At 48.9% G+C, this 25,028-nt stretch overlaps 1 protein-coding gene across 1 annotated transcript; it reads right to left on the reverse strand.

Moving 5' to 3' along the window:
- Window positions 1-14,646: 14,646 nt before the first annotated feature.
- SLAMF8 (SLAM family member 8) lies at window positions 14,647-23,680 on the reverse strand. Its single transcript, XM_040230143.1, has 5 exons — window positions 23,465-23,680; window positions 20,665-20,991; window positions 17,181-17,486; window positions 16,995-17,099; window positions 14,647-15,248 (listed from the first exon to the last, which is right to left on the reverse strand). Exons 1-5 carry the CDS (start codon window positions 23,502-23,504, stop codon window positions 15,184-15,186), a joined length of 843 nt encoding a protein of 280 aa, XP_040086077.1. The 5' UTR covers window positions 23,505-23,680; the 3' UTR covers window positions 14,647-15,183.
- Between the last annotated feature and the right edge of the window lie 1,348 nt (window positions 23,681-25,028).

Here is a 25,028-nt window from a genome sequence, read left to right on the forward strand (position 1 = left end):
AAGAAAAACAAAAGAAAGAGATGATGGTGGAACAGAGGGAGCCAGGGAGAGATGTCTTAGAGCGAGGGTGAGGCGGGTGGAGGTGGGGATTCTTGAGGATGGATGAGGGGGGCGGGGAGTAAGGGGACTAAGTAAAGGGAGCAGAGAACTGCAGGAACCATCCCTCCCTCATTTATTTGGAGACATTTAACAGCACCTGTAGGATGATTTGTTCATAGAGAGAACTTCAGCAGGATGCTGGGCCTAGCACATGTTTGCCCTAAGGCTGGAGATTGAATAGGGTGACTTGGGGAGGGCTCTCCCAGTCTGAGACCCTCCAGCTCAGCTCCCTGCAAGGAAGGGAGGTACAGAGGCGGCCAGCTGTGCAGGTTGTGTTGAATGACATCATCTTCCCCATTCCAGGAACCAGGGAGCCATGCTCAGACTTAGCCTTCCTTTGAAGAATGAGAACAACAAGGTGCTGGCAAGAAAAGCTCATTAAGAAGCAGTAAGAGATTTTAGAGAGACTTTGGAAACAACTTTCGGCAGGGTGACTCAACAGGGAAGCCCAGGAAGTTCCTAAATCCCTAAGTAAATGATCACTGTACTCATCATCTCTGGGTGAGAAAGGATGGGAGTTTCTGCTCTGAAGGTTTTGCTTCAGGGACACCTTGGGCTTTTTCATTTTTCCTGCTTGTCAGTATTGGAGAACATTTATGGTGGTAAATGTTTATGAGTGGTTTTGGGAGTGAAGTTGAGTGTGTAGGGGGCCAAAAGGCCCTAATGTGTATCATTTGCTATTGCCCTGATGTAAACTCTCCCACCACGGCTGACTTCAGGCTGCCGATGTGATGTCCTTGCCGTGGAGTCAGGAGACGTGTGCGCTATCACACCATCTCTGCAGAAGTAAATAACCTCAAGAATTAAGACAGTCATGAACTGTAGCAGACTAATTGGGATAGAATGAATTTTGAATGCTTATCTCCTGTGTCTCAGTAGAATTCATTTAATTGTAAATTTTTATACTTTTATTTTTCATAATGGTTGCATTTAACAACTGACTCGCCAAACTTGGGCAGACCATATCTGCAAGCAGGCATAAGGCTGTGTACACAAAGCGAGGGAATCTTAAGTGCAGTCTCAAGTTTTCTCTTTTTTTCCAGAGACACACAGTGCACCCACTTCCTAGTTCTGCCTTTTGGCATCCTAGCCTTGCCAAAACTGAATTCTAGTTTCTCTAGTCAATGAAAAATTAGTCAGACAGTTTATATGTCCTTGGTAACCATCAACAACATAACTTCCCATCCACATACCTTCCGTGAATGGCTCTCCTAGAACATCCAACCCTGAGAAATCTACTCGTGGACATCCTGAGTCCTTCCTGGCTCAGTTCCCTCTCTGATCCTCTTATTCAGGTTTTAGGGAGTCATTCTCTACTCATCCTCTCTTAAGTCCCCAAAACGTAACTGTGTGAAAACCCAGTGGTTTTTCTTCTGTGCTTCTGGTAGAATAACTATGCTTGCTGCCCCATTACATTTCAAATACTCCAGGCCCAGTCACACTGTGTGACTCTATGGAGGGATTACTTGTTTCCCTTGCTTTGCTGGAAACAAAGGGGTTTGGAGAGCTGATTACTCAATCACAGCTTAGGCAGAATTCTTTTGGAGGTTTAGTCCTGCCCCCTCTGCTTCCCAAGGGAGCCTCGGGTGAGGCTCTGGAGTTCATGCTCCTCGTCCATCCAGTCCACCTGGAGGACTCATTTCATTTATTCCTGCTGTGTGGAAACAAAATGGGTCCATTCAGTTCCTTGCAGTTATATTAGAAGAACACGCTGAAAGGCAAAGAGCATTGAGAACACGGAACTGTGCAGGCGAGGAGATGGTGGTGGTTTTGGAGGATCTAGAAGAACATGGACCAGGTCACTGCCTGCCAGCAGGGAGCGGACAAAACAGCCTTCCGCCACCCATCTGCCACCTGGGGCCATTGCCCTCAGCAGCCTTCCTGGATTTATTTTATTTTACTTATTTTATTCCAGATGTATTTTAGAAGGACAGAGGATGGAACACTTAGGGAGGAGACCAAAGCCCTTGACAAAGGCAGGACGCTTAGCAGAGGAGGGTGAAGGTGAAACTGTCAAGCTTATTTTTGTAGCAACTGAGTTTGAGGTGATGGTGGACCCATATTAGCTAGCTTGGGGAGAAAAGGAAGAAAGGAAGGAGGAAGAAAACTTGTAGTAAATATTTGTGATGTAGTCATGTCTTGAGAGTCCCTTGGACAGCAGGGAGGTCAAACAAGTCAATCCTTGTTTGAAGGAAATCGACCCCAAATATTCATTGGAAGGACTGATGCTGAAGTTGAAACTCCAATACCTTGGCTACCTGATGCAAAGAGCTGATGTTGGGAAAGATAAAGGGCAAGAGGAGAAGAGAACAACAGAGGATAAGATGGTTGAATGGCATCGTTGACTCAATGGACATGAGTTTGAGCAAACCCCAGAAGCTGGTGAAGCCTGACGTGCTGTAGTCTGTGGGGTCACAAAGAGTTGGACACAACTAAGCAGCTGAACAACAACAACATAAGAAAAAGCCCTAGTTTTGGAGTTGGACAGACCTGGGCTTCTCATTATTAATAAGTTCCCAAAGCCTCAGTTTCTTCATCTGTAAAATGGAATAGTAAGAGGCTATTTTGTGTGATATGGTTTTAACAGAGCCTGGTACATAGTAGGGGCTTCCCTCATAGCTCAGTTGGTTAAAAAAAATCTGCCTGCAATGCAGGAGACCCTGGTTTGATTCCTGGGTCGGGAAGATCCACTGGAGAAAGGATAGGCTACCTACTCCCGTATTCTTGGGCTTCCCTTGTGGCTCAGCTGGTAAAGAGTCTCCCCACAATGCGGGAGACCTGAGTTCAGTCCCTGGGTTGGGAAGCTCCCCTGGAGAAGGGAAAGGCTACCCACTCCAGTCTTCTGGCCTGGAGAATTCCATGGACTGTATAGTCTATGGGGTTGCAAAGAGTCGGACACAACATAGTAGGGCCTCTGCAAATGGTTGATGCCAAGCCCCTAGTCCTCAATATGTGATTTCAGAGGAGCGCAGACCTGGAGGCAGCGATTTAACCACACGAGGTTGAGGTTGGAGGCTGAGGTAGTGGGAGGTCCACAGGGAGGGGGAAAGAGTGAGGAGAGTGAAGCCTTAGGATTGAATCTGGAGATGCTCAGCATCTAGGGGATTAGGTGAGCAGCCCAGGGACCAGCAAGTAGTAAAGCAGGGGGAGAACCAGGCCTCGCCTCTGAATCCTGGAACGCATGTGCATATATTAATATTTATGGCAATCCTCCTGAGTAATAGTGATACTACTAATAACAGGAAGCGCCTGAAACACAAGCTCAGCAGGGCCCGAGCCAGGCCTGAGGATGAGCTGCCAGAATTATCAGTGCCACCTCCCAGGACCAGGGTGTGCCCTCTGTGACCTTTCACATCTGCCTGCTTGCAGCTGCTGGAAATCAGGCCACATCTACTGACTCCCTGGGCCCAGTGCCAACTGTGGCGCCCCTTGGAGGACTGACCTGATGGCCCCTCCCGCAGAGTATTCACCCAGCTCTCCCAAAGCTGGGGAGGGACCCTCCCAGCAGAGGGCACGGAGATTTTCTCTAACATTTTTGGGAGAATCAGCTCCATCTTGAAACCGAGCCCCTTCCGTGCACTACAGGCCCCGCTTGCTGCCTGTCAGGCTCCACAGACACCTCCTGGTCAGGGCACCCCACCCCCTGCACCCACCTTCTGCCTGGATGCCACTTGCAGCCATGGGGCACCTGCCTCCCTGCTGTGACTTTCCTGAACTTGCAAGTGGCTCCCCTTGCAATGCTCAATGCTCGGATTCAGCTCCCAACCCCCGCCTGGACTCAGTCCCTTGGTAGAGGCTGTTTTCCTTGCCTGTAACCCTCTCTGCCTCTCACATCCTCTTTCTCATCCTGCATCGGTTCTTCAGAAAGGCGCCCTAGCTATGTCCTGTTCTATGAGGGCAGTCTCCCAGATAAAGGGAAGTGGTGTTGACTTTGCTCTCTCTGCCCTGTCCTGGGAATGTCCTGTCACCCTCGCACATCCATCAGACGAGGCTTCCACCGAGTGCAGGGCTGTGTCACCTCTTTTCTCAACATCTGCTCCTTTCAAGAGTTCAGAACCTCTCTATGAGCTGACCTTCCCTGAACTTAGTGTGATGGATGACAATCAGCCAGACACTCAACTCCTCCCCCAACTTGGGGTGACAGTAGCCAATGCCCCCAGTGACTTCAGGGGCACATGATGGAGAAAGCCACGAATATCCCCCCAGATCCTTCTCTAAAGTGCCTGTGAAAACTGTCCTCCCTAAAAGGGCCTGGAAGCCAATAAGCAGAGTCAGGCAGGACCCGGGAGATCTCTGGACCAGGGCAAGTAGACATCAGGCATGGCTCTGCTGAATAGGTCAAGGTGCCCCTGTTCCTCGGACTAACAGGCTCCTTAGGAAGCTCTTTCCTATACAGTGTGCAGGCTTCCCGTTCAGTTTATTAAGGACTTGTGGAAATAGATTACTGCCATTAAAAAACTGAGCAACAGGTTCTTGGACAGGAGCCTGATCTGCAATGATAACATTGTTCCTGTGGGGAAATAAGATTCCTTCCTTTCAGTACTCATTAGCCTTTCTAGGGATGTATCACTCAGTTAGAGAAAGTGACGAAGGAGGGTGGGAATCATCTCCCAGTTGGCCGCTACCTTTCTATCTATCCATCCATCTAAAATGGATATGCCCAGTGAGCTCTGTTGAGTCCTGAATGGCTGGGATCTTTCCTTCAATTACATAGCTTGTCCCTATCCTGCTGCTCCTGAGCAGATTGTCTCTAATCGTTGAATACATTGTACCTTGAGAACTGCCTGTCCATTTATCTTTATATCAAATATGAACATTTGGTCAGTATATACTTAAAGACATTGTTTGAAAAATAATGTTAATAAAAAATAGTATACCCCAAATATATAAATAAAATTGATATGTCTACAAAACCCAAATTTATCCACTCAGGCCAGGCCTGTCTCCCACACTGCACACTCCCCTACCTACTTAGATATGCAACAGACATCTCAAACTCAGCGTGCCCCAAACCCTGCCCCTGATCCACTTCCCCCAGCATCTTGCCCACTGCAGTTGATAGCCACTATGTCTTTCCTTAAAACGTTTCTTACACTCACCTGTCTCCCCAACACATCGTATCTGTTAGGAACTGTCTCCCTTCAGAGTGGATCTGACCTCTGACCAGCCTCTCGTCCACCACTGTTATCTGTCTGCTCCCAGTCGCCATCATCTCTTGCCTGGGTTACAGCAATAGTGACTCCATGCACCCCCCTGCTTCCCCCCTTTTTCACGTGCACTTACTCTCAGTGGAGAAGCCAGGGTGATATAGAATCTTCCAACTGGGCCCTTTTGGCTTCCTTGCTGAGGGGATGTCTGAAGCATGGTCCCTTTTGTCCACCTGTATGTCCCCAGCTTCTGCATTAGCCACTTAGTGCATTACAACTTACTGTGTGTCGCTGGTAGGACCAGGGCATTAAACCTGATGCTTCCAGGATCTCCCAGCCTCCCTAGGGAGATCATTAATCCATTTGGAGAAACTGAAGAGTGAGGCACATGATTATTGATTCCGTTTCATACAAAGCTGGGAGAGGTGATGCTCTGAGATCCCTTGAAGGAAGGTTTCTTAGAGAAGGAGTGCCTAGGGCTGGACTTCAAAACTTTGACTGGGGAACAAGGTGGATAAAGGGATATATTCTAGTCTGGGAGGTAGGGGAAGATCCTGCAAAAATGATCAAAGTGCACGAGCTTGTCGGATTCAGGGACAGGCAAAGGCTGGGCCTGTCTGGAATGGAGGGTGTGGGCTGGGGCTGCTAATTGCTGAGTCATCTCCACCTTAAGGACTCTCAGGGTGGGGTTGGGGGACAGGGTAGGTGGGGTGTGTGTGTCAGCTGGTATGCTCCCCGGTAAGGGGTGTGTCCTCCTCCGTGCTCCAGACTGAGGGCCCTTACGTCTTCTGCTGAAAATGACCATGAAGCCTCATCTGTCCAATACTCCAGCTTCCTCTCCATCTTCCCGAGACTTCCCTGACATTCTTCTTAGCTGTAGGATAAAGGACTTGGCTGACTCAGTTCTCCAGGAATGAGGCTGTGCTCTGACGGCAGCATTAAAGCCATGTTTGTCCCCGAGAAAAAGAGGCAACTTGGTGATGAGATGTTTGTGTGTCCCTCCAACTGGGTGCTCGGACAGTCTCATAGGAGACTGTGTGTCAGGGGAAGGATTTTTACTGTGGTCAGTGATGGCCAGATGGCCACAGCTTCAAGGGATGGTGCACAGCAGATCACTAGTACCCTCCTCTCCTGGCCCAAGGCCCTGACTCATGCTGCCCCCGACTCTTGGCCTTGTCCTCCCTTTGCCTAGTTACCCACTGGTCCTTCGGAAAGATAAGAATCATTCCAGGTTCAGAGCACTAGGTACCCTGGTCTCTGCTTTGACCTTACTCCAACTCTGGGGCCAAGAGCCCCCTGCTGGCAGGCACTGGTCTCCATCCCGGGAAGCTCTCCTTTCCCCAGCCAGCCTGATCTGAGGGGGCTCCTCTCCAAGTCCCCTTTCCTGTGCCCCGCCCTGCCTCGCCCTCTACCGCCCCCACCAAAGGATGCCCTGAGCTGGTTGGTGAGACTGATCTCTGCAGGACAATCATGGTGTCTGGCAATGACTCCCGGAGTGAGTGATGAGCTGCTCTTCTCTGACCGGGACACTGGCTCTGCTTGGAAGGGCTCCCCTGAGACCTCACTGGGGCTCCCCTGGACAGTCTAGGTAGGACTCTGAATGCTGTCGGGTGGGTTGCATTCAGAGAGTGTTGGGGTCCAGGGTGGCCCCTCATGGCCAGTGAGGCATCTCCAGCTCACCCTCATCATTATCAGCCTCGAGTCTTGAATGTTTCAGGGCTTTCTGGAATGAGTAGGCAGGACTCAGGCCAGGTGGTGGAGAAACAAACCAGGACAGGATTAGCCAGAGCAGTCTGTGCCGAGCGTACTGTGGGAGGCCCTGTCTGCCTGAGATGTCTTACCGTCCCTACAACCTCAGGTTTGTGTTGGGGTCTAGAATGTAATTCTGGATCTGAATGGAGAAATCTACTAGTTACAGGCATGAAACAGCTGTCCTGAGAGGGAGTGGAGCCGGGGAAGAGGGATCAATGGCTTTTCTTCCTTAAGTCGATTTACATTTAAATTATAAGGTTGCATTGTTTGAAATTACCTACATTTGAGCATTCTATTTTCACATGATTTCACACAATACATTGTTCAGCCTCCAAATGTCGTTCCTTTTAAAGTCCTATTCTCTGATAATTAAGGGACGATTAACTTCCCCCTGAAACTTGCCCTTTTTGTATTCCCTGTTTGGGTAAGTGGCACCTCTATCTGCCTTGTTCCTCAGACCTCCTGCCCAAGTACCCCTCACATATCCCAAAATCTTGTGGTGGCTCACACAGATCTGCCCGCAATGTGGGGAACCCAGGTTTAATCCCTGGGTCAGGAAGATCCCCTGGAGAAGGGAATGGCTACCCCCTCCAGTATTCTTGCCTGGGAGATCCCATGGACAGAGGAGCCTGGTGAGCTACAGTCCATGGGGTCGCACAGAGTCGGACAAGACTGAGCTAGTAATGCTTTTCACACATTTTGTCTGTTCTAGCTCCTAGATATTTCTCTAGTCCATCCACTTCTCCACCCAACCCCCTGCACTTGTGCACCTCAGTTCCAAGCTGTCATTGCATCTTGCCAGGATCCCTTCACTAACTTCATCTTCCCGCATTCACCCTCTTCCCGCTAAACCACTCCCCGCCATCCCTACAATCCATTCTTCACAAGGCCCCCAGAGGGAGCTTTTTAAAATGTAAGTCTGATTAAAGTAAGTCTGATTATGTCATTTCCCTTCTTAAAACTCTTCAGTGGCCTCCTTTAACTTTAAAAATTAAATTTTAAATATTACCATGTCCTACCAGACCCTGCGTGCTCTGATCTCTGCTGTCTTCTCCCAGAGTCCCCCTTGCTCATTACCCTCTGTCCTTCAGACGTTCGTATATGCCAAGGTCTTTCTAGAAGGGCTTCCGGCTCTCTTATCCTCTGCATGGAGGACTTCCCTACTTTGCATCGCTAAGTACTGTCCATGCCAGTCTCAGAGGGAATGTCCCTCCTCAGACTGGGCCCTGGGGTTGCCCCTTACCAGCTCTATTCTTCTCCTTCATTATTCTTGCTCACAGTGTTCAGTTCTTTTCCTCTCTAGAGCTCAGCACAGTTTTAATTAAGTATTTGTGTATGTTTGTTTTATCTCTCTCTCTCTCAATTAGATGGCAAGCTTCCTGGATGCAGAACTCTCTGTCTGTCCTACTCACAGCTGTATTCCCAGCATCTCTGGCATGGTAGCTGCCGAAGAGAGAGGTGCTGAGTGATGAGCTGGAGACACGTGGCTCAGTCTTGCAGGAAATGAGGGGCTGTTGTTCCCCCACATGATTCCAGAACAGTTCGATTCTGTGCTGCAGTGTGAGCTGGGGCTTGCTCTTCATCATGGGGCAGCAGGCTGAGGGTGTCAGTTCAGGAGCTGGATGGGAATCACAACAGAAAAAAATGATTGTGGTCCAGTGGCTAAGACTCTGAGCTCCCAATGCAGGAGGCCTGAGTTCGATCCCTAGTCACAGAACTAGAGCCTGCCATCTGCAACTAAGACCCGGCACAGCAAATAAATAAGTAAATAAATAAATAGAAAAAAAAGTCCAGTGAGAGGGGTCCCCACTGTTAACTTTTATAATGATAAATAAGGCTAACAAATAGTTACATAAAACATGTCCTAGCTTCTTCCTTTGACACCTATCTATACCTTCAAAATGTCCTGGAAGGCTAGAAATCTTTGACTATGGGGGTTTCATACCAGAACTTGGAAGCACAGGAAGAATTGGCCCTTTGCCCCAGAACCAAGGCCAGCTCACTCTTTTGTTGGGAGTTTTAATCTTCAGTGAGTAACATAAGAACAGAAAACAGGACATATTTATTCCATGGTAGCTCCTAAGGAGGCAGTCCTGAGGCCTGCACTCTCCAAGGCCTCCTGGCTTCATCCTTTCCAAGGCCAGGTTGGCCAGGATTTTCTTTAGTTCTCTGAGTGCTATAGACTGAATGTTTATATTCCCCCAAATTTGTATGCTGAAATCGAATCCCTAGTGTGATGGTATCTGGGGGTGAGAACTTTGGGAGGTGATTAGGTCCTGAGGATGGAACCCTCAGGAATAGAACTGTGCGTGTGTGGTCAGTCATGTTTGACTCTTTGGGACCCCATGGACTGTAGCCCACCAGGCTCCTCTGTCCATGGAATTTTCCAGGCAAAAATATTGAAATGGGTTGACCATTTGGAAATAGAATTAGTGTCCCTAAAAAGAGACTCCAGAGAGATCCCTCACCCCTTCTGCCATGTGAGGGCACAGCAAGAAGACAGCTGTCTGTAACCCAGGAAGTCTGGCTCTCACCAGACACTGAATCTGCCGGTGTCTTGATCTTGGTCTTCCCCGCCTCCAGAAACATAAATCATTTTCTGGTGTTTACAAGCTACCTAGACTGTTGTATTCTTTTATAGCAGCTTAAACCGACTATGACACTGTGCTACCCAGAAGTTTCTAATAAATTCTTTTTCCTGCCTTAGTTAGAACCAGAGTTGGTTTCTGCTGCTTGCATCTGAAGATAGCATCCCATTATTCTTAAATATTTTGAAGAATGTGATTTTTTAAATGCTATATGTATTGCATTCACTTATTTGGCTGATATCCTGTTGTTTTGTGCTTTCCTGCCAATAGCATTGCTACTTTTGACCCATCTCTCGTTTTTTTCAGTTCTGACGCATTTCCTGAGCACATACTTAGCAAAATGGCAGAAGCAGGCAAGCTAGAGTAAATATTCTTTATAGGAAGTATGGCTTGTTTTTGACACCTTGGTGGAATCCTTTCATCGTGCATTTTCCCCACTGTTTACTCATTCATTAATTTAGAATTCATTCTCAAGACTGGGAGGAACTTAATATTGTTGGGAGGATCCTATGGTTTGTCTAGGGCAGGAGGGCATCTTGGCTTCCAGCTTCAATTGATTGGTCAGAATTACATGAGTGTCGCATAAAGACTCAGTGGGAAAAGTGTGTCATAATTAATTCTCTGGATTTGACATGGTTATGGAAGGCAGAGTCTGGATATATGTAACACGTATGTGTCATTCCCAATCTAATGCAAATTCCCACCTCGTCTGAAAAGTCTCTGGTCTATAATATTACTCTGAGATGGTTTCTGCTTAAGCATGTTCTTTGGAACAGATCATTTCATGTTTGGATTTCTCCATTTGTTATTAAGTTCTTCCCTGGGAGTATGGTGCAGGTAAGAGGCTCGGCTGATTTAGATGAACTGAAGCTAGCTCTGACTCTGCCACCTACTAGTTATGTGACCCTAGGGAGTAACAGTCTCTTTGGGTCTTGGTTTTCCACCTGAGAAATGAAAAACCTGAACTGAGTAACCACAAGGTTTCCTTCCAGGTTTAAGATCCTATTATTCATATGAGTCAATATCTGCCTCTCAGAGACATGTTCCGTGTATTCACTTACACAGCCAGGCTTCTGTGAGAGCTCTGCAGACGGTGGCCTTCTGAGTTTTCTGTTCCTGCTAAACATGACCAGTTTCTTTAATCATGTCTGATATGATGAGGTTTCCAGACTTTTCACCATTCTGGTTATTCTCCTGTGGACATGAATTTTCCAGTGTCTCCCTAGAGGTGTGGCTCCCAGAACCAGACCTGGGCTAGTGGTGCAATGGGGTATCCCCACTCATTCCCCATGTGCTCAGCCTCCTGGCCAATGGGACCCACTCTGACCAGTGCACAGTCCACTAAAACTTCCTGAATCTAGGGCTACATGTTTTGGAGGCCCTCCTTCAAGCTGTCTGCAGAACAGATGGAGGGGGCCGTGGACTCATATCTGACCCGAGGTGGTGCTTCCTCCGAAGACCAGTAAGTAGCCAACTGCTGATGAACTGAACATGTGCTACTTCTTGATAAACACAGAAGAAAGATTTGCCAGAGATATCGTTAATATTGCAGTGGTTGGTTTTAATTGATCAATTTTTAAAATTGAAGAATAGTTGATTTATAATATTATATATTATAATATTTATAATGTTATATATTTCAAGTGTACAAGACCACAATTCAATATTTTATAGGTTATACTCCATTTAAAGTTATTCTAAAATAATGACTATACTTTCCTGTGCTGTACAGTATATCCTTGTAGCTTATTTATTTTATACACAGTAGTTTGTACTCCTTAATTCTCTACCTTTATCTTGCTCCTCTCTCCTTCCCTCCCAATGTTTTTTTTTTTTTTTGGTTGTTTTTTAAATGAGGCAATGGGCGCGCATGTCTCCGCTGGTGAGATAATGTGTCTCTGGCCCTTCTCTCTTGCTATTCTGCTCCCCACTCTCATTCTCTCTGGCTTTGTGGCACATGACTCCCTTGCCTTAGTGGCTCTTGTATTTACGCAGAAGGACAGGTGCGAAGGTTCTTACTCACAGGAAATACAAGGAAAACAAGGAAAAGCAAATGCAGATTTGGAGAGGATTCTGCTTTGTCCATGAGCCTACTAGAGATGATGATGCCAAAATCATTATGGGAGGACTCTGACCCTCAAACAGAAGACGGCCCTCTGCTTCCCTAACCCCAGGGACAGCATGTTCTGAAGACCACAAAATCCCAAGTGCTGTGGCCCTGCACCATCACTATGGCCCTCCCTTTTCCTCCCCCACCCCCTTTGTTTTGACCCAGTTGCCCTGGCCTCTGCTCTGCTCATCATAAACCGCAATCATGATCCCACTTTAGGGCCTTTGTGTCTTCTGCTTTCTGGAATGTTCCTTACTCAGCCACTTCATGGCTCACTCCACTGCATTTGGACTTCTGTTCCTACATCACCCCATCTGTTCTCTGAGGTCCCCTTCTCCTCAACACACCATTTTCTTGTCATCTACTCTGCCATCTGTCTTAGCTTTCTTAACAAGGTCTATCCACACGTAACATGTGCTTACTTATATTATCTAGAATATAAACTCCATGAAGGAAAGACATTGCTGATTCCCCAGGGCCTTGAAGTATACCCAGCACATGCTGTGCCCTCAATATTTGTTCTTATGTGACATCAATCCCAGTGCTTATCAACACAAACACTCTTCTCACAGAAGCTCTTTGAGGTTTTCAGTAGCTGGTTAATTAGTCCACCAGTGGGCAAATGAGTCACTGGGGATGGGAACGTCCGTTGATTTGAGCAGCGTGGATTTGTTCAAAGGCTCCGGTGCACCACACTACAAAACCACCATCTACATGAAGTCACCAGGGGTTACTGTGTGAAGGCAGAACTGTGAGTTCCACCTCATCCAGAGCCTCTCTGATCTGAGGTGAGGCCCCAGAGATGAAGGCAAGAGAGAAGGTGAGTGGTGTGTGTGTTTCCCCCATACAACCACCGTGGCTCATTGCTAGACCATGGGCTTTCTCTTTCACATCAGTTTAAGAAACCAAAGCCAGTTTTGCATGACTCATTGACCGGGCAACGGGAATGCCCTGGGAGGCTGTGGGAGCAATATTAGCTGTCGTGGTCATGGGCACCGTTCAAGTGGACTTGGAAGAAGGTGAGGAGAGAGAAGTGGATGCAGAAGAAGCATGAGGTCTAGGTGAAGCCGTTGAGCAGCAGAGGACCTCTGAGCAGAGCCAACAGACAGGGAAATTCCAGGACCAGTCGAGTGGAGGAGTGGCCATGTGACTCTAGAGGCCAGTTGAGCTGACCATTTGTCCAAGGTGAAGTGACTGCCCAGGAACTGGGGAGAAGAGGGAAGCTCTTTGCACAGAGCTGACATCTGAGAGGAGGGATTAAAGCATTCCTGGGAAAATACTTCAAAATGTATCCCTGTTTCTTCAGTGCTTCCTTCCTCTATCATCAAGACTTGTGTGAGGTCCCAGAAAAAAGTCCTATTACATCTGGGAGGAAGTAACTCTGAATCTTACCATTTACTAATTCCTAAGTGTCATGTACAGTTGTGAGAGTTGGACTATAAAGAAGGCTGAGCACTGAAGAACTGATGCTTTCAAACTGTGCTGCTACAGAAGACTCTTGAGTATTCCTTGGAAAGCAAAGAGAGCAAACCAGTCAATCTTAAAGAAACTCAACCCTGAATACTGTTCGGAAGGACTGACGCTGAAGCTGAAGCTTCAATATTCTGGCCACCTGATCCGAACTGGAAAAGACCTGATACTGGGAAAGATTGAAGGCCGAAGGAGAAGAGGGTGACAGAGGATGAGATGGTTGGATAGTATTACCAATTAACTGGACATGAACTTGGGCAACTTCCAGGAGATGGTGAGGGACAGAGAAGCCTGGTGAGCTGCAGTCCATAGGGTCTCAAAGCGTCGGAACTGACTTGGTGACTGAAAAACAACAAGTGTAAGTTTAGCTCTTCAGTTCTTTTTTTTCCAGTGACAGTACTCCAGAGCTTTTCTGGATAGAACTGCTCAGTGGCAGGCTGTGTTTTGCAAAGACGGCTGCAATAATCCCGTCCATCTCACAGGCGCTCCTTTTGAAGTGACCTTGAACATCTTTCCATTGAGTAGTGAGTCCCTTGAACTTGGGTGGATCGTCTGCGCTTGCAGCTGAAGATGAACATGAGAGATACTAGGATGCCTCAGCACACTTTCCCTCCATAGTTTCCCTTCTGCTTAGCTTTTCCTGGATCCTCCCTCTCTCAGTGTCAGACAGAGACACTCATTCTGAGCTGAGCTGCTTTTCTTAAAGTTGTGCAAGAACTTCCTGTTGGCTGGGCAATTTTTTATGTTTTGACTGTGCACAGCCTATGAGATCCCAGTTCCCCAACCAGGGATTGAACCCATGTCTCCTGCAGTGGAAGCATGGAACCGTAACCACTAATCTGCCAGGGAAGTCCCATGGCTGGGGCAAATTTAATCTCTCTTTTTCTGATTACTGTGCTAGACAGTGAGGAGAGAATCTCAACCCCCCTCCCCACCCCAGCTCCTGCAGGAGGCATGATAGTCAGTCTTGAGGGTGAAGATGTCAATTAAAACTATGTTAGCTGCAAAATGTCACCCATCCCAAGCAAGAGATGTCAACCATTCTTTGATCATCTAGAACTGTAAATTACCTATGAGGACCATGAATTGGGATGACCTGCAAGTCCTTCAAGGCCAGAAAGAGAAACCCTTGACCCCCATTTCTCTTCATCAGGTTCTAGACCTTTTCTTATGATAATTCCTTGGCTTGGGGGAACCATCAGGGTCTCAGATAACAGGGGCTGGAATTGGGCCTGGAAGTGGGTGATTTTCTAATGTCTTTTAGAGGCTGGGACCCAGGCTGGAGGAAATCCTTTGATGCTGGCTGGTTAATAGTTGTGTTAGTCTTCTAGGGCTGCCAAAACAAGACACCACAGAATGGGTGACCAAACAGAAATTTATTTTCTCATTCTTGGAGATTGGAAGTCCAAGACCAAGGTGTTAGCAGGTTTGGTTTCTCCGGAGGCCTCTCTCCTTGGCTTTCGGAGGGCTTCCTTCTCTGTCTTTCCATGGTTTTCTCCTGTGTGTGCATGCTTCCCGGGTGTCTCTCCCTCTTCTTGTAAGGACACCAGTCATATCAGCTTAGGGTCATCTCAATGACCTCTTTTAACCTTAATTATCTTTTTAAAGGCCCTATCTCTAAACACAGTCATATTCTGAAATATTGGGGGTGGGGTTTAGGATTTCCACATGTAATTTAAAGGGAGCAAATCCATAACAATACTTCATGAACAGCAGAGGGGCAGCGAGTGCTATGGATAATCAATCTATGGATCCTGGAGAACTTCTGGTGTTCTTGAAGAGATGTCCTGCTAGGCCCATGTTGCCCAGAGTAGGGCCAGAATATGTACCAGTAGAGAGAGAAGGGGGAGGGTGTGGAAGTTTGTGCCAACTGCCCAGGCCACTCTTGGGAGGTGGTACAGGAGTCTCATGGGAGGTCCAAGGTCCAAGGTGATTTCCAGGCACCAGCTACATCCCAGACCGTCATGTGGCTGGGCAGTGGGGTTCCTCACAATCCAGGCATTGCTCATGGCAGACCCTACACGAGGGGGCTCTCTGTCTCTTGATCCACTTCATCAGCACAGACATCCTTTTTCTTTTTCCCTGGCAAGGAGATCAGAAAGAAAGTAACTCCTCCAGTGTTTGTACCCAAGGCCCCTGTATCCTAACTGTCCTGGTCCAAGATCATCTCGGGCAAAGGGATATCTCTCCTGGTTTTCTAAGACCCTGGAAAAGGAGATGTTTCAAGGAGGAAGTTCTTCCTAACGTCTAGTCTTCCTCTGCAACTGCGGCACACATTTAGTTGTAGAAGGTATAGAAACTTAGAGCTGAAACAGACCCAGTTAAATGGCTGGCAGAAGCCACATGACAAGAGCCAGGGCTGGCTTCCAGATGCCCTGAATGGAGCCTTTCCACTTTCCCAGACAGCCAAATTCTTTCTGCCCCGTCTCAGTGGACAACGCTGCTCTTTTCTGAGCCTCAAAACCATCAGATTAAGTGAAAGAAATCAGTCACAGAGGACCATACAGTTTATGATTCCATTTACATAAAATGTCCAGAATAGACAGTCTAGAAACAGAAAGGAAATTAGTGGTTGCCTGGGGCTGGAAGGGAAAGGGGGGTTAGGGAGTGATGGCTAAGGGGCTTGGGAATTTCTTTTTGGAGTAATGAGAATGTTCTCAAATTGAGTGCGGTGATGGATGCACAAATCTGTGACTGTAATAAAAGCCATTGAGTTTTACTCTTTAAATGTATGAATTATATGATATGTGAATTATAGTCCAATAAAACTGTTAAAACAAAAAGCTGCTCTTTTCCTGGCTTCTACCGTCTTACTATGAATCTTGGGGACTCTTTGGGCCAAAGGGCCAGGCCAGATGCTCTCAGGCGGAGACAGGGCCCCTGGATGGAGTGTGACCTCAGCTGTCCCCTCCTCCCTCCTTTGCTGGTGGAAAGAATATGCTGGAGCCAGCTTGGCGGCCCAGCTGCATGCTCAGCAGCTGGGCCAAGGCTCTTGCCTTTGGGGACAAATCCACTGTAACAAAGCATTATGCCTCCTTCTCTTTGCTGGCCCACTCTCTCCATCCTGGGACCAGCCCAGACAGCCTAGGATGGACATGTCCAGGAGGCCCAGGTCAGCAAGGACTATTCTTTCAGGGATAACGCATCCCAGGACTGGCTGTAGACCTCAGAACCCAAAGCGCCTCCTTCTCTCTTCTCCTGGGAAAGGAAGTCCTGTGAGCTCCCGCCCAGAGAGGTGCTTCTCTCAGGGAGCATTTCTTAGAATGGTTGACAAGAAGGGGTTGGGTTTCATCTAGACTTACACCCAACACAGCTTTATCGATACCAGCTATGTTCCAGGTGCCCGGAGGTGACCCAGAATTTGTTTTTCGAGGGCTGAGAACTTCACAGAGAGTGAGGGCAGTAGGTGCTGGGACTGGGGTGAGCATTGGAGGGTCAAGGCGGGGCACAGACCCAGGCTGGGTGTGCAAGAGAAGTTCCAGAAGGCTTCCTGGAGGTGGCATACCTTGAGGATGGTGGAGCTGACGGCCAAATGAAGAAAGCAAGTTGGGCGGGAAATCATGGAAAATATTTTCCAGACAGAGAGAGTAGAATGTGCAAATGCCTACAGAGGTGCTTGGGAGAGTAGCACATTTGAAAACTGCTAAAGGAATTTCAAATAATTCAGTCTGAAGGAAGACCAGAATATTCGATGGAGAGGGCCAAGAGATGATGTGGGAGAGGTAAGGAGGGCAGAACACGTGAAGCCTAAGAGGAGGTCTGAACTCTGCCCTCTTCCTCCGCAGACCTGCCTCCTCCACCCATCCCCAGCCCCCACAGGACTCCTACCTGACCAGGGGCCCCAGTGCCAGGCAGACAGACCAGCCAGGATCAGGAGCAGCAAGACGGGCACCACCACCAGCAGCACGTCTTTGTAGGAGGCCCTCCCTGGAGCTGGACATGGAGGAGACACGGTCACAGGGGGACCAGAAGCATCACCACCCTTCAACCACTGCTCCCCAGCCCTCGGCATACCTGCCTGGCGATGGCAGCTCTCCCAGGGGGTGACTGTGGCCAGGTCCCAGCTGACGGGGTTGGAGACAATGCAGGAATAGGCCACGCCTTTGTCTCCCGGTCCCAGGGACACACTCAGCACCTGCCCATCCGTGAAGAGGCCAGCCGGCTCCATACCAAGGTCCACAGTTCCCTCCCGTCGCCAGCTATAGGTTATGTCGCTGATGTTGGGAGCCCAGCAGGACAGGAACACTTGGCAGGTCTTGGAGGGCTGAGCATCCCCTGATACAGCGATGAACACTTTGACCACGGGCCTGGGTACTGCATCTGGGCAAGAACAGCAGAGCCGACATGGGTTAAAGGAATGCAGTGCGCGCGGATCCCATAGCTCCAGCTCTGGGATCCATGCAGGGCTAGACTAAGTCTCTGACTAAGCCTCTCCAAAACCTTGTCTTTCTCCCACTGCCCACAGGACAGAAGCTGAATTCCTAAGTCTGGTATTTAACATCCTTCATCAAACAGTTGATGTCAACCTTTCCAGCTATACTTCCTGCTGACCCCCTCCTCACCCATCTTGATTAATTTCCTGTTAATGTGTCCTGCCCTTCCATATCTTCCATACGGCTTAGCTGTACACATATGCCTTTTGTTTCTCATCCTTCTAGAGAACTCCTACCCATCCTTCCAGGCCCAGTGTGGACACATTGCTTACTGCTCTGACCGTGAAGCCTTCTCTGACATTCCAGGTGCAGCTCCGAGCCCTCCAAGCACTCTGCATATCCCTCTGTGTATCACAATGTTCCCTGATACACGGTACGTCAGTCAGGGAGACAATAAGTGCTTGTTAAGGTAGACCCAAAGACAAACACATTCCTGGGCTTTCGGAGCTTTTGGAGTCTGGTGAGGAAGACATACTAACGAGTGATTATGAATAACTAAGAAAATTCTTACAAGAATGCAAAGTTCTGTGAAAGAGCAGACAAGTGGGTGGGAGCTCTGCCTTGCGGTTTCCGTACCCCTCACTCTCAAGGTGCTCAGCTACCTGGGCCACTGGCCAGATTGGTGTCCTGGTGTCCAGACCATGGCTCCCTTTTGCTATATTGGTTGATGAGTAGATTGTGAGTCTCACGGCAGTGAATGCCAGCGGGAGACCACTCTGGAGACAACGGGAGGGCTGTCTCTGACAGCATTCCAGAGTCAAGCAGAGTAAAACCTCATTAATGCCAGCTCAATCTGGTGGGATTTGTGATATGAAAAAAGAAAAGATTTGCTGGGTGCACTAATAGTATAAACAAAGATTACGGGGGGGGGGATATTTACGCTACTTAAGAGGACAAGCTGCATCCAAACACGATCAGGCACAGTAGAAACACCCATTGACATTTCTGGTAACTGATCTGCTAATTCAAATCATTCTCATCCATTGTCAAAGCAGAGCTCCTAAGGACGACTGCTTGGCAGCTTTGTGCAATTAGTTCTAATCACGCTATGTATTTGGAAGCAATAAAACAGCAATTTCCTTAAAATCTGTAATTCAGATGCTGAGAACAAGGCATTTTAGAGCTTAGTGGTGTGGGTGCTGCATGTATTATCAATTTCCATGTCCTTATTTCACATGTACGGCAGCGGAGACTCAGAACAGGGGTGAGGCTCCTTGGCTGCCTGTATGGTTGTGAAGGCTGTTCACTGCGTGAGGGCCTTGGGCTCAGGGGTAACAGGTGAGAGGGGGGTGTTGAATTTCAGCTGGCACTTGGCTTGCCAAACAGTGCAACCTGGGTCAGGGCAGCGTGCATCCATTTAGTCACACACTAGCAGCCCAAGGGGCTCACCGAGAGATGACCCAGTTATCTGCCCCTGGGCACGGGAGGGTCTCTCTCTTTCCCAATCTACCACCTCCTCTCTCTCCCTCAGTGTTTCCTTTTGCCCAGCTTTCACTTCTACTCTCCATTCTTCCACTGGAACCTTATCTTTTCCGTTTCTATCCAAATTTCTGAGGTTTTACTAAAACAGGGGTCACTGACACATTTTTTCGAAGCCACTAGGTAGATGAATAGGAGCTCAAAGGACATTTTATCTAAACCAGCAAAAATATGGTGGCAGTGGTAGAAGGGGAGGCAAAGATAGTGACGGCGGTTCAGGTGATTGTGAGGGGTTGGAGAGGGGGAGGAGGTGGAGGCAGTGATGGTGGGATGGTGATGGTGGGCTGATGGAGAAGGGATGGAGGTGGAGGCAGTGATGGTGGGCTGATGGAGAGGGGGTGGAGGTGGAGGCAGTGATGGTGGGATGGGTGATGGTGGGGTGATGGAGGGGGGTGGGGGTGGAGGTGGAGTCAGTGATGGTGGGATGGGTGATGGTGGGCTGATGGAGAGGCGGGTAGAGGTGGAGGCATGTTGTTGGTGCAGGCAATGGTGGGGTGTTGAACGTGGTTGTCGTGGCGGTGGTCCTGATGATAGTGGCTGTGATATAGGTGAAGGTAAAGTTGCTGGAAAGAAAGACTCATCCAGCCCCTAGTGAATTCAGTCACACCAGCTGAGGGACTGGAAGCAACTTTATGAATGGCCCTTCCACCCCAGGTAGAGGAGAGGAGTTCCTCAGCTGAACCTTGCCAACTCAGAGTCATGAGAAACAAAAAGAGTCGTTGTTTTTAGCCCGTAAATTTTGGGGATGGTTTATTTTACTACAATACATAATAAAGAGAACCCACGAATGATATAAATTTAAAATCTCTCAATAATGCTAAAAGAGTTCTGTAAAGTAATATGAAATAATTCTATACTTTAATTAAAATTTAATTTTTAATTTAAAATGTTGTGTCACAGTTTCATTGTAATATTTACATTTCTTTTCTGTGGTGCATAAAATAATGGCACATCTTATAACCTTTTATCTTAGAACTGATGACTTATAGGCTAAAGAACCCGCTTGCCAATGCAGGAGATTAAGAGACGCGGGTTCAATCCCTGGGTTGGGAAGATCCGCTGGAGGAGAGCATGGCAAGCCATTCCTGTATTCTTGCCTGGTGGAGCCCATGGACAGAGGAGTCTGGCGGGCTACAGTCCATGGGATCGCAAAGATCTGGACACGACTGAGGGATTTAGCACACACTCACAGGCTAGCCTCTATCCTAGATGCTTTCTCAGCTGATTTTGCCTTTATTGGCATTTACATGGGAATATTACTCTGCTGGTTTTACAAGTGAGAAAGGTCAGTATCAGGCAGCTAAGTATTGTGTCTAAGGCCACTGAGATAAGAAGACAGAGCTAGAGTTCTGAGCAGGGCTGTCCGGTGGCAGAGTCTGGCTGCCCCGGCCAGAAACTCAAGTGGGAGAGCCCCAGGAGTTTTCTTACCTCTGGGTGTGGGGGAGCAACTGTTCCCTGAATCAGCCATGAGGTCAGAGGCCAGAGGTTTCTAGAACTCTGTTGTCCCCAGTTCCCAGGACTCAAGATGCCTTCCCGGAGTTTGATGGGAAGGCGTGGGGCAGAGAGTCTGCGTCAGGCACACTCACCGTACACTTTGAGCTGCAGGGTCTGGGTCCGGGCCCGACCTTGCTTGTCCACCAGCAGCACGGAGAAGTTGCCGCTGTCTCCAGACTCCAGTGGCCGCAGTTCCAGGCTGAGGTTGCTGTGCAGCTGGGCTCGGCCCAGGAAGCGGGAGCGGTATAGCGTCTCTGGGGAGCCCCGGAAGAACGTGGCCAGGAGCTCCTCTGAAGGCCAGAGGGATCTCCAGATGGCCTCTCGGACTTGGAAACCGGGAGGGTGATCTGCCACCAGTAGCGCCGAGCCGCCCACCTGGCCCTGCACTTGGGCACTGGCGATGACCATGGGAAGCAGTGCTGAAAGGACAGAGCTCCGTCACTCTGCCTGAGCCAAACCTTCTCTCTCTCTGCACTCGGCTGAGCTGCTATGGAGCAGAGGGCCCTTCTCTCTATGCCCCCTCCACCCAAGCTGAGGGGGCACTGTGCCAGGGCCTGGGAATAGAACAGTGAGGAAGGAATTTGGTCCCTGTGCTCATGGAGCTCTGACTCTTAAGAAAGCAATCTGCCACAATGGCAAAAAGGGGTGCCCTGGGAGAACATGGATAGGGTGATAGGGTGAACTGGCCTGGCCTTGAGGAGCTCAGAGAAGCGAAGGTTAAGCTGAGACTTGAAAGAGGAATGGGAATCGGCCAGGCCAAGCAGAGGGCAGCCTGCAGTGGGGATTGGGCAGTGTTAGAGGCTGAGGAGCAGCACAAAGGCCCGGAGGGTGAGAGAGCTCAGTGCACCAAGGGAACTGAAAGTAGCTCTCTGCAGGGGGAGTAAGACATTGCACTGCAGAGTCTGCAGGAGCCAGGTCCTGCAGGGCCCTGAAAGCAACCTTGGAGTTTGGGCTTTATCCTTAGAGTGATCGGTAGCCTCGGATATGCTTTAAGTCAGCGAGTGACATGATTAATCCGTGGCTAGAAAGACAACTCCAGCAGAGGTATGGAGGATGCAGAGGATGTGGGCTAAGGCTGAGGCTTTGGCTACTAATCCCAAGGAGGGTGATGGAAACCATGGAAGGGAGCAATGGGGATGGGCAGAAGTAGGAGGAACGACATGGGGTTAAGGTGTATAGTCAGTGGGATCTGGTAACAAATTAGATCTGGGAGTGAGGGAGTGAGGAATCAAAACTGGCTCCCAGGTCCTTGGGACCCATTTGGTACCATTCTCCATGATCCAGAAAAGAAGAAATAGAATGGAGGTGAGATGGCAAGAGGCTGTTTTGTTGGGAACATACTGCGTTCTGCGTGTGTGGGTGACACCTCTGAATTCCCACTCTGACTCCTTTGCTGGCTAATTTCTGCTCATCCTTGAAACATTCCCACCTCCCCAACCTCCCCTATTCCTCTTTGTTGTTTACAAACTCTCTGTGTTCTCACAGCAGCCTGGGGCCACCTCTACAATTCTCTTATCCCTCTCCGTTATCGCTTGTTTATGAGTCCCACGAGACCCTGAGTTCCTCTTCTGATCTTTGGGCTCCCCGTGACCACTGCTGTTTAGGAAGAGGATGCAGGAGAAGCCAGCAAGTTTACTTACCGCATGATGAAATTGGCAAGGACTTCCCTTGCGCCTGACTCAGTGGCGTGGGCAGGGGTGCAGAGCAGAATAAGTGCAGATAGGGAACACACCCAAGTGTTGGGAAATTGGTTAGGAAGACATATTCTGGATGACCACTCAGCCAGCCACTGTAACTCCAGTCCCCAGTCCATCTCACTGTCCTGCCAGCCCCAGGCACCTCAGTCTGAACTGGGGATGGTTCCAGAGTTAATGCACATTGGAGATGCCACATCCAGAGAGCACAGCATTGGATGTCAATCAAGACTCCTGTTCTATCCTACTCTAGCTCTGCCATGAATGAACTGAGCAGTCTTCTGGGGCACTCTCCTCCCTTCTGTCATCCCATCCAGAAAACAAGGGGGTACATTCAGTCAGTGGCACTTTCACCACTCAGAAAAATTATTTTAGCTTCCCATGTCCAAGGATTTGAAAGATTTTCGAACCTAACAGATTTCCTCTTTGGGGCAGGACTTCCTGGACATGTTTAGAAATGTTGACACGTGTAGATTTTTGGAGCCAGGAACTCAGGTGGAAAACCCAGACAAAGTCATCTCAAAGGCCTTGTGAGTCTCTGATGCAAACAGAAGAGTCTGTCTTGCTGCACCCCACGACTCTCATGCCCTGGCCTAGCACTGCTGGCTTTTGTCACATTGACCACTTGTTGACCAATCAGGGGTGGGGCGGGGGGGGGTGTTAGGCATCAGACAGGATGCAAGCGGTGTCATCCAGTGTTGAGGAGACCTGAGGTCTCTTCTGACATCGCACTGTTATCAGCCACCCGGAATCTGCATGCACTGTATTAACTTGCTTTTGCCTCTTACTCTCCTTGGTGTCCACTTCCACAGCCCTTGGGGTGGGGGCTCAGTTTTCCCACGGGCAGCTGGAAAGACATCCTTAGACTGCAAAAGCCCCACTCTCCCCTGCTCCCCCCAGACCATATTTAGAATTTGCATGCTGCCAGACCCTCACGTTCTCACCACCATATCTAACAAAACCAATGGTCCTACCAGCTTCAGTTTTAACCTTCCTGGACCACAAAACAGCTCATGTCTCATGGACACAGAGGCTCCTTGTACTTCTTCCCAAGATCCTGTGTCTCTTTGCCCCTGCCTGGCTTTCAAGGCTCCCCGAGAACTTGCTTCCATCTTCCCTACCCTTCCTCAGCTCCTAGGTTCTCCCTCGGAACGGGGAGGGGCCTTCAGTTCTCTGAGGCTAGGCCTGCCCCACTTACCTTCCCAGAGAAGCAGACTCCACAGAGACCACACGGCCATACTTCAGAGAGGCAGACGGACTCCCTCGACGACCCAAATCCAGAACATCCCAGGCCAAGTGGATGCACGGAAGGAGCTGTGGTCCTTCTGGAAAGTCCCATGTTCAGAAGGAGGAATCTTGACTCAGAACAAGATGACCCAAAAGTGAAAATATCCAGAGGAAAGTGGAAGTTGGCCTCAGACTTGGCTGGGCTCTTTCAGGAGCCAGTTCTTGTAAGTCAGCCTCTTTCAAATGCCTATGGTTAGCTAAGGCAGGCGGCAAGTGCCCCCACACAAGCTGACATCCTCCTCACTGACTCTCGCTGGGCAGCCCCGCATCCCATGCTGCCTGGCTGCCCCTCCTTTCCTGTTGAAGCCACGGAAGGCCCTCTAAACTGCAATTCCCATTGTCACTTCTCCTCTGCTTAAAATTCTTCCATGGCCTCCAGCTGCCCTCAGGATCAAGGGCAACTAAACTGTTGACTTAGGATACAAGGCTCTCCTAAGTCCAACTCCAGCCTGCTTCTCCAGCCTGGCGTCCCATGCCCTTCCGCTCTCCAACCACGCCAAGCAGTGCTGCCTCTTCTCAGAAATGCTAATTCCACTCTTTCTTGTGCTCGATCCTCCACCAGGCAAGCTGTTCCATCCATCCTCCCGGACTTTCTGTGGTTATGTGGGCTATGCAGCTGACCAGACTCCCATTCAGGGCTTCATGACCACAGGCAGTGTGAGGAACCTTCCCTTCTGTATGCTCAGGGCATACCTGTTCTTCTATTATCACTCGTAACACATCGTCCTGTAACAGTTTTCTCATCTCCATAGACTGTTTATTGCCAAGGTCTCATATTCATTTCTGGGTTCCCCTTGGTGCTGGGCAAGTCACGAATGCTTGTTGTTTAGTTACTAAGTGGTGTCCTATTCTTTGTGATCCCATGGACTGTAGGCTGCCAGGCTCCTCTGTCCATGGGATTTTCCAGGCAACAGTACTGGAGTGAGTTGCCATTTCCTTCTCCAGGGGATCTTTCAGACCTAGGAACGAACCTGTGTCTCTGCGTCTCCTGCATTAGTAGGCGGTTTCTTTACCACCGCGCCACTGCTTATCAGGGACTATGAGCCCAGACCTTAATGGATGCTTAATGAATATTTGTTAAATGAGGGCATGAATTCTAGAGATGGTTACATATTTTGTTTCCTAAAAGAACTACAACTCTTCTTTGAGAGGATCTGATTATCTCCCTGTTAGAGATGGGGGAGTTTGCAGACCAGAACGAGGTCAGCATCTTTCCGGGGTCACGGAGAAGCAGAGCTGTGAGCTGAGCTTCAGCCTTTGGAGCATGGTCCATTCTGCCAGTCACCCCATCCTCACTACCTTTATTTTTTCACTTCTGAAGGTTACTTGGTTTCTTGAGTCAAGGAAGGTTTTGCAAGAAGGAAGATCCCCGAGCTTCCTGAGTGTGGCTTGTGGTAGCTAGTCCTGCCTAGCTTCTGACCTGTCAGATAAATTGGACGCTCTGTTCCGGACCAATAAGGAGGCAGCTGTGGTGG

Source organism: Oryx dammah, unplaced genomic scaffold (assembly GCF_014754425.2).
Source record: "Oryx dammah isolate SB20612 unplaced genomic scaffold, SCBI_Odam_1.1 HiC_scaffold_28, whole genome shotgun sequence".
NCBI classification, from domain to species: Eukaryota; Metazoa; Chordata; class Mammalia; order Artiodactyla; family Bovidae; genus Oryx; species Oryx dammah.